Raw genomic sequence first — 16,248 nt, forward strand, 5'->3', positions numbered from 1 at the left:
CCGAGCCTGCACAGCACCAAAGGCAAGTATTCCCTTGTCCGGGCCCAGAGGTCACTGAGTCTTCCAGTGCCATCCACTTGGCACGGCCTACTGTTCCCAGCGTTTTCTACCCGCAAATCAGCACCACTGCCAAACAGAACTGCATCATTGGGGCCCATCGCTGCTGCTCTCCGACTTGACACCAGCCCAGCGCAAAGGCACCCATGCTTCTGGTCTGATGCTGAAAAGCCTGGCTCTGCTGAGATCCGAAAGACAAGAACAAAGGTATTTTGGGAACATAGTACTATTGTTTTTTCTGTTGCAACTGTATCAGCTCACACCTCTCCTGAAGGGTATAGGCTGCCCTCAGACTGCGCTACCAAAAGAGTGAAAATAGGTTATACCTGTTGGGCTTGCCTGTTTCACTTTTATGATTGGGATCACTGCTGCATGGGCATTAAGCGCGTTATAAATAACCTATCATATCAGATCATATCATAGATCACAGATCAAGATCATAAGCAACTTTCAGAAACCTTGGCAGGTGGTCCACTGAGGCCCATTTGCAGGTTGCAATGTGTTATTGGGGCACTACTAGGGTGCTGTACATGTGGTATTCGCCATGCTTTGATACCCCACTGGCCACATCTATAATGTCCAATGTACTTGGTATAATGCATGGACATTTTCATCAATCCGCACTGTGCTTAGAGGTAAATGTAACTGTGCTCCCGCTGTTCTTCTTTGTCTCGAGACGAGGAAAAAAAGCACTGCAAAGGTTACGTTTCCCAGCTGATAAAGTTTCATCTTCGGTGACATTCGCAATTCAAAAGAACGATTTTTGGGGCAGACAGGCTGTGTCGCCGCAACCCCTGCTAAACATATGTCCAGAGATGACAAACCTTGAAAGTAACTCTGCACAATGGCCCTCTGAGCAGCGGCCCACGGCTAATCAGGGGTTCAGGAATCCACTTGCTGCCCATGCCGAGAGGAACTCCTGCACAGCACCTATCCACATAATCCTTCGCCCGGGCCAGTATTCTCTTCTCCTCACCACCTCCTCCCTTCATCTCGGCTCGCCTTTTGCCCCTCGAAGCACCATGCAAGAGAGGAACGGGCATGTCTGGGCCAGAGCCCGTTCCTCTCTTGCATGGTGGGTCCTACTTGCCTGAAATGGGATATTTAAATGCAAAGTAATTGCAACTATATTAATCCCATTGTTCATAGTTTGTGGGAGTACTGGGCAATTGTATGGACCCGCGCTCACTGAAAATGGATGGTATTCCTGAGGTAACCCTCACTATGCTGTGATATAAATTAGTCTCTCCTTCCTCCATCATCAAGTCCCAAGATCTTCTTGACAAATTTATTTATTTATGCAATGTTTGTCGGATATCCGACAAACATTGCATAAATAAATAAACGCTTCGTGGCTGAGGACTGTAACTACCTCTGTTGACACCATGTGGTCACCAGAGGAAGTTACAGTTTTTCGCACAGGCACATTTAAAAAAAATATGTATTTTTTTTAACTCAAGAGTTGTCCAACATACGGCCTCGCGGGCCACATAAAATGACTTGGCGGGCCGCATTGTGGCCCGCGGGCTGTATGTTGGACAACCTTGCATTAGAGGATAACCTGCTGCAGCGGTTCATCCAAACGTCTGCTTTTATACTCTCACAGACAGCGCTCTGCTCACCTGATCTGTGCACTGTGCAGCAGTGCTCACTTCTTCTCAGTCTCCGACTCCGATGTAGCCAGGGGCAGGCAGGGCAGGGCATGCACAGGGCACAGCACCGGCACACACACACACACGCACGCATGCACGCACACACACACGCAGGTCAGGGACAGCAGGGTCTGTTAGGAGTGCAGTGTTATGTTATGTCATGTTATGTTATCTGTACTTATATAGCGCACCGTCACCAACGTAATTGGTCCCCGGGCGCACTGGAGGATCTGTAAATGAGAAGGTGGGAGGAGTTTGTAAGGTGAAGAGGGAGTAGGATAGTGAGAGGAGTGATGTACTGTTGGTAGCTTCAACTCGGTAGACACCGGGTGCTGAGCTTTGGTGCGAGTATTGGATCGGTGTCAGTCTGCGTGTGCTGTTGGTGCAGCTTATGTTTTGTTGCAGTGTGGTGAAGTGCATGCAGCTTGTTGTGCGAGAGATGGTTGTGTGAGTTCTTTTAAGTATGCAGAGAGTTTGAGTCCACATTGGTTAGTGGGCCATGTGATCTCCAACATGCAAGCATTCACAGCTCTGTCCAAGTGCAGTGTGGCATGGCCAAGCAGGCAGGCTGCGGGCAGGTGGCAGATCAGGGGTAGCAAAAAGGGCTTTCCTGGTGTGGCGGGTCAGGTGGTTGAGTGGCTCTCGGCGTGCTCACACACACGCACCGTAACACTAATAGTCCAGGTGGCCGCTTGTTTTGCAGGCGGATCATTTGCTACATAACAGCAAATGTGCCTGCCCAGGTCAGCTCCATATAGTCTGGTCCCTCGGTGGCCAACGGCCAGATGGGGCCGGGGAAATCACATTTGCAACATAGTGTGATTTTCAGGACACAAATCAAACGCTGCTGCCAGCTGCCTGGGATTATACCATCCGTTTTGCCAAACAGACAGGATCTACCAGGCCAGGGAAGGGCAACCCGCAATAGAGATGTGCTGCTGCCGCTGCGGGATCTCAGCACACACAGTACATTTGCGGCTGTGCACCCAGTATTTTTATTTTTGTGTATTGAACTTAATTCATGGCTGACAGAGTGGAGCGCCAGCCCAGTAAAATAATGGGAGGTGGCAGTGGGCTGCACTGGGCACTAGGTTGGAGCCAGGGGGGCAAGCGCCCCTTTTTACACTCCCTGAATCCGCCACTACTGTATGTTATGTTAACCATTTACATCTACACACTGAAAGTGGGAATGGGTTAAAAGCTTATAAAAAAATTACACTTTAAGGTTACCACTAGCTGTTTTTCTGGAATGCCTCCCACAGTATTCCAGCAATACAACCCCGCCCCTGCAACTGGTGAAGTCAGAATAGGGTGACTTGATGGAGGTGGTATCAGTAGTTCTGCTAAAATGTCTGCCCAACTCATGGGCCTTATCCCTGAAAAGTGAAGATTAATGGGCCAATTCACCAAGAGGTTACTATGACTAACTCTGACTTACTTCTGACTTAATAGGAATAGCTGTTGATAGTAACTTCTTTTTAACTTAAATCAGATAGCTCCCTCCAGGTTTATGTCAATGGCAAGTCAGGCGACTTCTTTGCGAAATTTCCCCTAAATTCAGGAGTAAGTCAGACTTATGGCTTATTTGTGAATCTTCCCTAGGACAGGAGTAAATCAGATGTGTGACTTCTTTGTGAATCTCCCCTATGTCAGGAGTAAGTCAGACCTATGACTTCTTTGCAAAATCTCCCCTACATTCAGGAGAAAGTCAGACTTATGGCTTATTTGTGAATCTTCCCTAGGACAGGAGCAAATCAGATGTGTGACTTTTTTGTGAATCTCCCCTATGTCAGGAGTAGGTCAGACCTATGACTTCTTTGTGAATCTTCTCTAGGACAGGAGTAAGTCAGACTTAGGTCTTCTTTGTGAATCTCCTCTGTGTCAGGACTAAGTCAGACTTATGACTTCTTTTTTAATCTTCCCTAGGACAGGAGAAAGTCAGACTTATGTCTTCTTTGTGAATCTTCCCTAGGACAGAAGTACGTCAGACTTGTGACTTCTTTGTGAATCTTCCCTAGGACAGGAGTAAGCCAGACTTATGACTTCTTTGTGAATCTTCCCTAAGACAGGAGTAAGTCAGACATTGCATATTGTCTCCCTCAGAGTAACTCACTTTTCAGCACCATGTATCCAATGTATTTCTCAAATGTTTTTGAGCTGGACAGGGCAGTATATGATAGATTACCTTTTCAACATGCAACTACAAAATCATGACCTTGTGCACCTGCATTAGACCTCTTCTCAGATGTGAGGTGATTGATAACACATCTACAGTGATACATCAATCGCTGAAGTCCATCTGCACGCGCAGCTGGCCTGCCTTCTTTTTGATGGTCCACTAGGTGTTGGAATGTGTTTTTTAAGTGAGTAGTCTTCTGGCCTCCTTCCTCCCCATGTGGGCGCAATACAAAGGTACTTGTAAGTTTTAAGTCGAACAGTGACACATTTATAAAACTAACCTGTACATTTAGTCATACAAACATTACATTTCTTGATTTAGAAATTGAGATTATTGACAACTTAAACTACCCGTACTTACAGAAAACCGAACAAGGTAACTCAGTCCTTCACGCCCGCAGGGGGTATGAAGAAAGTGTCATTCGCAATATTCCTAAAGGTGAAATGTTACGAGCAAAACGCAATTGCAGTAATTAGAATGATTATAAATCAGAATCTAATATGATTGCCACCAGATTTAGGGAAGATGGGATACAAGTCTCAAGACATTAACCCTGCTACATTTCAAGCTCAATCAACTGATCGTAACAAATTACTATCACCCAAGAACACACACAGTAAACAAAACAAAGAATGCGTCCTTTTTGTCACTAAATACTCAGCTCATCACAAGAGCATGTAGGATATACTAAGGCGGCACTGGAGAGTTCTGAGACTTGATCAAGACTTGCATCAATTTGACAGACAAACCTCAAATGGTACTTTTGAGAGCCCAAAGTGTTGGTAACATTATCAGTCCAAGCTTTTTTTTTTAAACCCAAGGACCCACATATCACCACATGGCTGCCACCAGCTTTGGGCTTTCATAAATGTGGTTCTGGCAACTTCTGAAAACATACAGTCACCAATATTAAGCACTTTGTTACAAACAATGGACATAACATTGATATACAGGCATTCATTAATTTCAGAACTAATTACGTTGTGTATTGCCTTGTTTGTGTTTGTCAGACATTTTATATTGGCAGCACTGAATGTGAGTTGAGGTTCCGAATACGGGAACACTTTTAGGCAATTTTAACCAAAGATACATTAAACCCAATAGCGAACCATTGGCATCTTGAACACCCAGACAATGATACTAGTGGCATTAGATGTATTGGCATCCTGCAATTCAAACGAAATATCAGATGCAACAAGAGATCACTGGCCATGCAGCAAAAAGAAGCCAGGTTAATTGTTGAATTACAGGCCACCAGAGATGGATTAAACATAGACCATGAACTCTATGTGTTCATCAATCCTTAGCTCAACACAGCATACTGAGAATGTGCCTGTAGTGAATGAGATCGTCTTTCCACTGACAAAATGGTTACCCAAGGCGTGGGAATTCCCCATTCAGTACAGCTGGCCAGAATCCTTTATTCATTCACGAATGCTCACTTTAACAGAAATTGGTTTAAGCAGTACTTGTAAAAATTAATTCAGCAATAGTACACAAAGGTATATTGCTCTTACCCATGTCAGCTTATATGGCCCGACACACCCTAATACCTCCGGGATATGGTACCCAAGGTCTCAATTATCATGCCACCGATCTTCCCTCGCTTATCATTAAATTTCTTGTCTCACATAGGTTCCCTCAAAAATAAATAGGGCAACAATATCTAATGGCATTTTGCTCCCAACTATGTCAGTTTATATGGTCTGACACACTGTAATGTTACCATGGCTTACATGGCATGGTACCCACATGTCTCAACCATAAGGTCATCGGATCCCCAAGTGTTTATCGTACACTTCCATATCCACTATATGTTCTTTCAAGTTTGTGTTATATAAAGGCCATCCGCAAACGTGGAACTGGCCTTCTTCTCAGTTAAATATGCCAATATTCATGCTATTGGAGAAGCACTATTCATATTAAAAACAAGTGCTGGCTAAGAAGGCACTCTGTTTTTAGTTACATGTATCCGATCGGCTTAACAGTCCGTTTCCATTGTTCACATTGCGCGTTCTTATGTTGCCAGGCAACCTGAAGCTTGTTCTGATGTGGCTATCACACCGCTTCACTGCTCGCAATCGTACAAGTAACTACTTAATGAAATCTGTGGTCAAAATGTGTTCTTGTTATTATGCCAAGATACACCATTGACTGTAACATTGCTCATGATACATAAAGCCCTGATGAAGAGCGTCTGCTCGAAACACGAGTCGGCTGGGCATACATGTTTACATGGAAAATCAGACTATATGCCACCAAAGCTCCGTATTTTGAAAAACAGACATTTAATTTACAATTCTCACATGTACAATTGAAACATACCTTTTTGTGTATTCATTTTGCTTACTAACCCCTTTACGTTGTCCCAAATTGCATTTTATAATCGCCCTGTGTTAAAAGCACAAATATAACCACTCTTTGAATGTCACTAATTAATTCTTGTCATTACTGTGAGAAGCGCCGGTTGTGACATTGTGCTACCACTCCATTTATCAGTGACACATTTTTAACACAATTAAATAAATAGCAGAGTATACCTTGGATCTAAAATCTTGAATTTAATGGACAAACCTTGTTTCTGGGACTATAACAACATTTTGGCGACTTATGATATAAAAATTAGTCATGGGCGCACCTCTATGAGAATGAACACAGCCAAAATTGCCTGTTCTTTGAGAAGGTTCCCACTCTGACTCTGCAGCCACACTTTTGCTCACTGTTCCTTTCACAGATGGGAAATATCCATTTGCATATCAATCTTTGTCCCGCCCACATGGGCAGACCAGCACCGAAATGCTATGGCAATTCCCTTCTGACCAAGAGTACCAAGAGCAACCCCATACACTTGTTTCAGCCTTGCATCAGTGAGGTGGAGCTGTGACGCTCTCAGCACCGTGAGCAAGGGGTCCACGTTTGGATGACCCTGGGAAACTTAGGGTGACTAGACCTAAGGCACTTAAAAAAAATCAAAAATGAGTCATGGGCACTCCTCTATGAGAATGAACACAGCAAAAATGGCCTGTTCTTTGGGAAAGTACCCACTCTATAGTCTGCAGTCACACTTTAGCTCACTGTACCTTTTTTTTCTTATGATATTATACTTCTAGTAAAAAAAATACTCAAATGTATGTTTCAAAGTTTTATTTTCACCTTCTATTTTTGCCACCCCATGTCTTTTTATTTGTATTTTAAAATACTAGAGATTGATAGGTGTTCATTCAGATGCGCGTGTAGTCATTTTGTTAATAACTATTGGTGAGGTTTAAATAAGGACTATTTGTATTGCTTAAGGGGGCGAAGAGAAACAGAAAATGAGGAACAGAATTTAAAGCAGTTAGGAAAATTCAAATTTAAAAGAAATTAAATGAACTTACACACTGTTGGCACGGTGGCTGAAACGGTGGAGTTGGGTATGGCTAGAAGAAGAAAAATAGAGAAAGTGTTCATTTTCATTTGGTGAAAAATAGAATGTTCGGGTAACTTTTGGAGTATTGGGAAAATATTGAAGCTTTTCCCATTGAAATGTTCGGATTGGCAGAGACTGTCTAACACGTGTCACTGGGAACCTCCGGGCACACTGGGACAAACACTGCACAGTGATATACACTTTCCCTGGCACCCCCTTCACCTTGCATTATGTAACATGTGTCAGTAGGCCTCTGCACGCATAATGGAGCAAACGCTGCACAGTGACGCCCAATTTCCCTGGCGTTCCCTTCACCTTGCATTGTCTAACACGTGTCACTGGGAACCTCCAGGCACACTGGGGCAAACACTGCACTGTGATTCGCACATTCCCTGGCGTTCCCTTCACCTTGCATTGTCTAACACGTGTCACTGGGAACCTCCAGGCACACTGGGGCAAACACTGCACAGTGATTTGCACCTTCCCTGGCGTTCCATTCACCTTGCATTGTCTAACAAGTGTCACTGGGAACCACCAGGCACACTGGGGCAAACACTGCACTGTGATTCGCACATTCCCTGGCGTCCTCTTCACCTTGCATTGTCTAACACGTGTCACTGGGAACCTCCAGGCACACTGGGGCAAACACTGTACTGTGATTCGCACTTTCCCTGGTGTCCTCTTCACCTTGCATTGTCTAACACGTGCCATTGGGAACCTCCAGGCACACTGGGTCAAACACTGCACTGTGATTCGCACCTTCCCTGGCGTTCCCTTCACCTTGCATTGTCTAACACGTGTCACTGTGAACCTCCAGGCACACTGGGGCAAACACTGCACTGTGATTCGCACCTTCCCTGGCGTTCCCTTCACCTTGCATTGTCTAACACGTGTCACTGGGAACCTCCAGGCACACTGGGGCAAACACTGCACAGTGATTAGCACATTCCCTGGTGTTCTCTTCACCTTGAAGTCTCTGACACGTGTCTGTGAGAACCTACAGGCACACAGCGGCAAACACTGCACAGTGATTCGCACATTCCCTGGCGTTCCCTTCACCTTGCATTGTCTAACACGTGTCACTGGGAACCTCCAGGCACACTGGGGCAAACACTGCACAGTGATTCGCACATTCCCTGGCGTCCTCTTCACCTTGCATTGTCTAACACGTGTCACTGGGACTTTCCAGGCACACTGGGGCAAACACTGCACAGTGATTCGCACATTCGCTGGCGTCCTCTTCACCTTGCATTGTCTAACACGTGTCACTGGGAACCTCCAGGCACACTGGGGCAAACGCTGCACAGTGATTCGCACATTCCCTGGCGTCCTCTTCACCTTGCATTGTCTAACACGTGTCACTGGGACCCTCCAGGCACACTGGGGCAAACGCTGCACAGTGATTCGCACATTCCCTGGCGTCCTCTTCACCTTGCATTGTCTAACACGTGTCACTGGGACTTTCCAGGCACACTGGGGCAAACACTGCACAGTGATTCGCACATTCGCTGGCGTCCTCTTCACCTTGCATTGTCTAACACGTGTCACTGGGAACCTCCAGGCACACTGGGGCAAACGCTGCACAGTGATTCGCACATTCCCTGGCGTCCTCTTCACCTTGCATTGTCTAACACGTGTCACTGGGACCCTCCAGGCACACTGGGGCAAACGCTGCACAGTGATTCGCACATTCCCTGGCGTCCTCTTCACCTTGCATTGTCTAACACGTGTCACTGGGAACCTCCCGGCACACTGGGGCAAACGCTGCACAGTGATTTGCACATTCCCTGGCATACTCTTCACCTTGCATTGTCTAACACGTGTCACTGGGAACCTCCAGGCACACTGGGGCAAACACTGCACAGTGATTCGCACCTTCCCTGGCGTTCCATTCACCTTACATTGTCTAACACGTGTCACTGGGAACCTCCAGGCACATTGGGGCAAACACTGCACAGTGATTAGCACATTCCCTGGTGTTCTCTTCACCTTGAAGTCTCTAACACGTGTCTGTGAGAACCTACAGGCACACAGCGGCAAACACTGCACAGTGATTCGCACTTTCCCTGGTGTCCCCTTCACCTTGCATTGTCTAGCACGTGTCACTGGGAACCTCCAGGCACACTGGGTGAAACACTGCACAGTGATTCGCACATTCCCTGGCGTTCCCTTCACCTTGCAATTTCTAGCACGTGTCACTGGGAACCTCCAGGCACACTTGGGCAAACACTGCACTGTGATTCGCACCTTCCCTGGCGTTCCCATCACCTTGCATTGTCTAACACGTGTCACTGGGAACCTCCAGGCACACTGGGGCAAACACTGCACAGTGATTCGCACATTCCCTGGAGTTCTCTTCACCTTGAAGTCTCTAACACGTGTTTGTGAGAATCTACAGGCACACTGCGTCAAACACTGTACTGTGATTCGCACTTTCCCTGGTGTCCTCTTCACCTTGCATTGTCTAACATACGTCAGTGGGAACCTACAGGCACACTGGGGCAAACACTGCACAGTGATTCGCACCTTCCCTGGCGTTCCATTCACCTTGCATTGTCTAACACGTGTCACTGGGAACCTCCAGGCACACTGGGGCAAACACTGCACAGTGATTAGCACATTCCCTGGTGTTCTCTTCACCTTGAAGTCTCTAACACGTGTCTGTGAGAACCTACAGGCACACAGCGGCAAACACTGCACAGTGATTTGCACTTTCCCTGGTGTCCCCTTCACCTTGCATTGTCTAGCACGTGTCACTGGGAACCTCCAGGCACACTGGGTCAAACACTGCACAGTGATTCGCACCTTCCCTGGTGTTCCCTTCACCTTGCATTGTCTAGCACGTGTCACTGGGAACCTCCAGGCACACTGGGGCAAACACTGCACTGTGATTCGCACCTTCCCTGGCGTTCCCTTCACCTTGCATTGTCTAACACGTGTCACTGGGAACCTTCAGGCACACTGGGGCAAACACTGCACAGTGATTCGCACATTCCCTGGAGTTTTCTTCACCTTGAAGTCTCTAACACGTGTTTGTGAGAATCTACAGGCACACTGCGGCAAACACTGTACTGTGATTCACACTTTCCCTGGTGTCCTCTTCACCTTGATTTGTCTAACATACGTCAGTGGGAACCTACAGGCACACTGGGGCAAACACTGCACAGTGATTCGCACCTTCCCTAGCGTTCCATTCACCTTGCATTGTCTAACACGTGTCACTGGGAACCTCCAGGCACACTGGGGCAAACACTGCACAGTGATTAGCACATTCCCTGGTGTTCTCTTCACCTTGAAGTCTCTAACACGTGTCTGTGAGAACCTCCAGGCACACTGGGGCAAACACTACACTGTGATTCGCACATTCCCTGGCGTTCCCTTCACCTTGCATTGTCTAACACGTGTCACTGGGAACCTCCAGGCACACTGGGGCAAACACTGTACTGTGATTCGCACTTTCCCTGGTGTCCTCTTCACCTTGCATTGTCTAACACGTGCCATTGGGAACCTCCAGGCACACTGGGTCAAACACTGCACTGTGATTCGCACCTTCCCTGGCGTTCCCTTCACCTTGCATTGTCTAACACGTGTCACTGTGAACCTCCAGGCACACTGGGGCAAACACTGCACTGTGATTCGCACCTTCCCTGGCGTTCCCTTCACCTTGCATTGTCTAACACGTGTCACTGGGAACCTCCAGGCACACTGGGGCAAACACTGCACTGTGATTCACACATTCCCTGGCGTTCCCTTCACCTTGCATTGTCTAACACGTGTCACTGGGAACCTCCAGGCACACTGGGGCAAACACTGCACTGTGATTCACACATTCCCTGGCGTTCCCTTCACCTTGCATTGTCTAACACGTGTCTGTGAGAACCTACAGGCACACAGCGGCAAACACTGCACAGTGATTCGCACATTCCCTGGCGTTCCCTTCACCTTGCATTGTCTAACACGTGTCACTGGGAACCTCCAGGCACACTGGGGCAAACACTGCACAGTGATTCGCACATTCCCTGGCGTCCTCTTCACCTTGCATTGTCTAACACGTGTCACTGGGACCCTCCAGGCACACTGGGGCAAACACTGCACAGTGATTCGCACATTCCCTGGCATCCCCTTCACCTTGCATTGTCTAACACGTGTCACTGGGAACCTCCAGGCACACAGCGGCAAACACTGCACAGTGATTCGCACATTCCCTGGCGTTCCCTTCACCTTGCATTGTCTAACACGTGTCACTGGGAACCTCCAGGCACACTGGGGCAAACACTGCACAGTGATTTGCACATTCCCTGGCGTTCCCTTCACCTTGCATTGTCTAGCACGTGTCACTGGGAACCTCCAGACACACTGGGGCAAACACTGCACTGTGATTCGCACCTTCCCTGGCGTTCCCTTCACCTTGCATTGTCTAACATACGTCAGCGGGACCCTCCAGGCACACTGGGGCAAACACTGCACAGTGATTCGCACATTCCCTGGCGTCCTCTTCACCTTGCATTGTCTAACACGTGTCACTGGGACCCTCCAGGCACACTGGGGCAAACACTGCACAGTGATTCGCACATTCCCTGGCGTCCTCTTCACCTTGCATTGTCTAACACGTGCCACTGGGAACCTCCAGGCACACTGGGGCAAACGCTGCACAGTGATTCGCACATTCCCTGGCATACTCTTCACCTTGCATTGTCTAACACGTGTCACTGGGAACCTCCAGGCACACAGCGGCAAACACTGCACAGTGATTCGCACTTTCCCTGGTGTCCCCTTCACCTTGCATTGTCTAGCACGTGTCACTGGGAACCTACAGGCACACTGGGTCAAACACTGCACAGTGATTCGCACCTTCCCTGGCGTTCCCTTCACCTTGCAATTTCTAGCACGTGTCACTGGGAACCTCCAGGCACACTTGGGCAAACACTGCACTGTGATTCGCACCTTCCCTGGCGTTCCCATCACCTTGCATTGTCTAACACGTGTCACTGGGAACCTCCAGGCACACTGGGGCAAACACTGCACAGTGATTCGCACATTCCCTGGAGTTCTCTTCACCTTGAAGTCTCTAACACGTGTTTGTGAGAATCTACAGGCACACTGCGTCAAACACTGTACTGTGATTCGCACTTTCCCTGGTGTCCTCTTCACCTTGCATTGTCTAACATACGTCAGTGGGAACCTACAGGCACACTGGGGCAAACACTGCACAGTGATTTGCACCTTCCCTGGCGTTCCATTCACCTTGCATTGTCTAACACGTGTCACTGGGAACCTCCAGGCACACTGGGGCAAACACTGCACAGTGATTAGCACATTCCCTGGTGTTCTCTTCACCTTGAAGTCTCTAACACGTGCCTGTGAGAACCTACAGGCACACAGCGGCAAACACTGCACAGTGATTCGCACTTTCCCTGGTGTCCCCTTCACCTTGCATTGTCTAGCACGTGTCACTGGGAACCTCCAGGCACACTGGGTCAAACACTGCACAGTGATTCGCACCTTCCCTGGCGTTCCCTTCACCTTGCATTGTCTAGCACATGTCACTGGGAACCTCCAGGCACACTGGGGCAAACACTGCACTGTGATTCGCACCTTCCCTGGCGTTCCCTTCACCTTGCATTGTCTAACATACGTCAGCGGGAACCTACAGGCACACTGGGGCAAACACTGCACTGTGATCCGCACTTTCCCTGGCGTTCCCTTCACCTTGCATTGTCTAACACGTGTCACTGGGAACCTCCAGGCACACTGGGGCAAACACTGCACAGTGATTTGCACATTCCCTGGCGTCCTCTTCACCTTGCATTGTCTAACACGTGTCACTGGGAACCTCCAGGCACACTGGGGCAAACACTGCACAGTGATTAGCACATTCCCTGGTGTTCTCTTCACCTTGAAGTCTCTAACACGTGTCTGTGAGAACCTACAGGCACACAGCGGCAAACACTGCACAGTGATTCGCACTTTCCCTGGTGTCCCCTTCACCTTGCATTGTCTAGCACGTGTCACTGGGAACCTCCAGGCACACTGGGTCAAACACTGCACAGTGATTCGCACCTTCCCTGGTGTTCCCTTCACCTTGCATTGTCTAGCACGTGTCACTGGGAACCTCCAGGCACACTGGGGCAAACACTGCACTGTGATTCGCACCTTCCCTGGCGTTCCCTTCACCTTGCATTGTCTAACACGTGTCACTGGGAACCTCCAGGCACACTGGGGCAAACACTGCACAGTGATTCGCACATTCCCTGGAGTTCTCTTCACCTTGAAGTCTCTAACACGTGTTTGTGAGAATCTACAGGCACACTGCGTCAAACACTGTACTGTGATTCGCACTTTCCCTGGTGTCCTCTTCACCTTGCATTGTCTAACATACGTCAGTGGGAACCTACAGGCACACTGGGGCAAACACTGCACAGTGATTTGCACCTTCCCTGGCGTTCCATTCACCTTGCATTGTCTAACACGTGTCACTGGGAACCTCCAGGCACACTGGGGCAAACACTGCACAGTGATTAGCACATTCCCTGGTGTTCTCTTCACCTTGAAGTCTCTAACACGTGTCTGTGAGAACCTCCAGGCACACTGGGGCAAACACTACACTGTGATTCGCACATTCCCTGGCGTTCCCTTCACCTTGCATTGTCTAACACGTGTCACTGGGAACCTCCAGGCACACTGGGGCAAACACTGCACTGTGATTCGCACATTCCCTGGCGTCCTCTTCACCTTGCATTGTCTAACACGTGTCACTGGGAACCTCCAGGCACACTGGGGCAAACACTGTACTGTGATTCGCACTTTCCCTGGTGTCCTCTTCACCTTGCATTGTCTAACACGTGTTTGTGAGAATCTACAGGCACACTGCGGCAAACACTGTACTGTGATTCACACTTTCCCTGGTGTCCTCTTCACCTTGCATTGTCTAACATACGTCACTGGGAACCTCCAGGCACACTGGGGCAAACACTGCACAGTGATTTGCACATTCCCTGGCGTTCCCTTCACCTTGCATTGTCTAGCACGTGTCACTGGGAACCTCCAGACACACTGGGGCAAACACTGCACTGTGATTCGCACCTTCCCTGGCGTTCCCTTCACCTTGCATTGTCTAACATACGTCAGCGGGACCCTCCAGGCACACTGGGGCAAACACTGCACAGTGATTCGCACATTCCCTGGCGTCCTCTTCACCTTGCATTGTCTAACACGTGTCACTGGGACCCTCCAGGCACACTGGGGCAAACACTGCACAGTGATTCGCACATTCCCTGGCGTCCTCTTCACCTTGCATTGTCTAACACGTGCCACTGGGAACCTCCAGGCACACTGGGGCAAACGCTGCACAGTGATTCGCACATTCCCTGGCATACTCTTCACCTTGCATTGTCTAACACGTGTCACTGGGAACCTCCAGGCACACAGCGGCAAACACTGCACAGTGATTCGCACTTTCCCTGGTGTCCCCTTCACCTTGCATTGTCTAGCACGTGTCACTGGGAACCTACAGGCACACTGGGTCAAACACTGCACAGTGATTCGCACCTTCCCTGGCGTTCCCTTCACCTTGCAATTTCTAGCACGTGTCACTGGGAACCTCCAGGCACACTTGGGCAAACACTGCACTGTGATTCGCACCTTCCCTGGCGTTCCCATCACCTTGCATTGTCTAACACGTGTCACTGGGAACCTCCAGGCACACTGGGGCAAACACTGCACAGTGATTCGCACATTCCCTGGAGTTCTCTTCACCTTGAAGTCTCTAACACGTGTTTGTGAGAATCTACAGGCACACTGCGTCAAACACTGTACTGTGATTCGCACTTTCCCTGGTGTCCTCTTCACCTTGCATTGTCTAACATACGTCAGTGGGAACCTACAGGCACACTGGGGCAAACACTGCACAGTGATTTGCACCTTCCCTGGCGTTCCATTCACCTTGCATTGTCTAACACGTGTCACTGGGAACCTCCAGGCACACTGGGGCAAACACTGCACAGTGATTAGCACATTCCCTGGTGTTCTCTTCACCTTGAAGTCTCTAACACGTGCCTGTGAGAACCTACAGGCACACAGCGGCAAACACTGCACAGTGATTCGCACTTTCCCTGGTGTCCCCTTCACCTTGCATTGTCTAGCACGTGTCACTGGGAACCTCCAGGCACACTGGGTCAAACACTGCACAGTGATTCGCACCTTCCCTGGCGTTCCCTTCACCTTGCATTGTCTAGCACATGTCACTGGGAACCTCCAGGCACACTGGGGCAAACACTGCACTGTGATTCGCACCTTCCCTGGCGTTCCCTTCACCTTGCATTGTCTAACATACGTCAGCGGGAACCTACAGGCACACTGGGGCAAACACTGCACTGTGATCCGCACTTTCCCTGGCGTTCCCTTCACCTTGCATTGTCTAACACGTGTCACTGGGAACCTCCAGGCACACTGGGGCAAACACTGCACAGTGATTTGCACATTCCCTGGCGTCCTCTTCACCTTGCATTGTCTAACACGTGTCACTGGGAACCTCCAGGCACACTGGGGCAAACACTGCACAGTGATTAGCACATTCCCTGGTGTTCTCTTCACCTTGAAGTCTCTAACACGTGTCTGTGAGAACCTACAGGCACACAGCGGCAAACACTGCACAGTGATTCGCACTTTCCCTGGTGTCCCCTTCACCTTGCATTGTCTAGCACGTGTCACTGGGAACCTCCAGGCACACTGGGTCAAACACTGCACAGTGATTCGCACCTTCCCTGGTGTTCCCTTCACCTTGCATTGTCTAGCACGTGTCACTGGGAACCTCCAGGCACACTGGGGCAAACACTGCACTGTGATTCGCACCTTCCCTGGCGTTCCCTTCACCTTGCATTGTCTAACACGTGTCACTGGGAACCTTCAGGCACACTGGGGCAAACACTGCACAGTGATTCGCACATTCCCTG

The 16,248-nt window shown here is 49.0% G+C and overlaps 1 protein-coding gene across 3 annotated transcripts in view; it reads right to left on the bottom strand.

Moving 5' to 3' along the window:
- The window catches only part of LGALS9 (galectin 9), a 148,968-nt gene that overhangs the window by 19,822 nt on the left and 112,898 nt on the right, over window positions 1–16,248 (bottom strand). For 2 of the 3 annotated variants that reach the window (XM_069614607.1, XM_069614608.1), the window contains one exon: window positions 7,266–7,307. The exons of the other annotated variant lie outside the window; for it this stretch is intronic. In XM_069614607.1, coding sequence (XP_069470708.1) covers window positions 7,266–7,307 — 42 coding nt within the window. The remainder of the gene's footprint in view (window positions 1–7,265; window positions 7,308–16,248) is intronic. 3 annotated transcript variants of the gene reach the window in all.

The sequence above is a fragment of the Ambystoma mexicanum genome, chromosome 9 (assembly GCF_040938575.1).
Source record: "Ambystoma mexicanum isolate Mex_15411 chromosome 9, UKY_AmexF1_1, whole genome shotgun sequence".
Taxonomy (NCBI): domain Eukaryota; kingdom Metazoa; phylum Chordata; class Amphibia; order Caudata; family Ambystomatidae; genus Ambystoma; species Ambystoma mexicanum.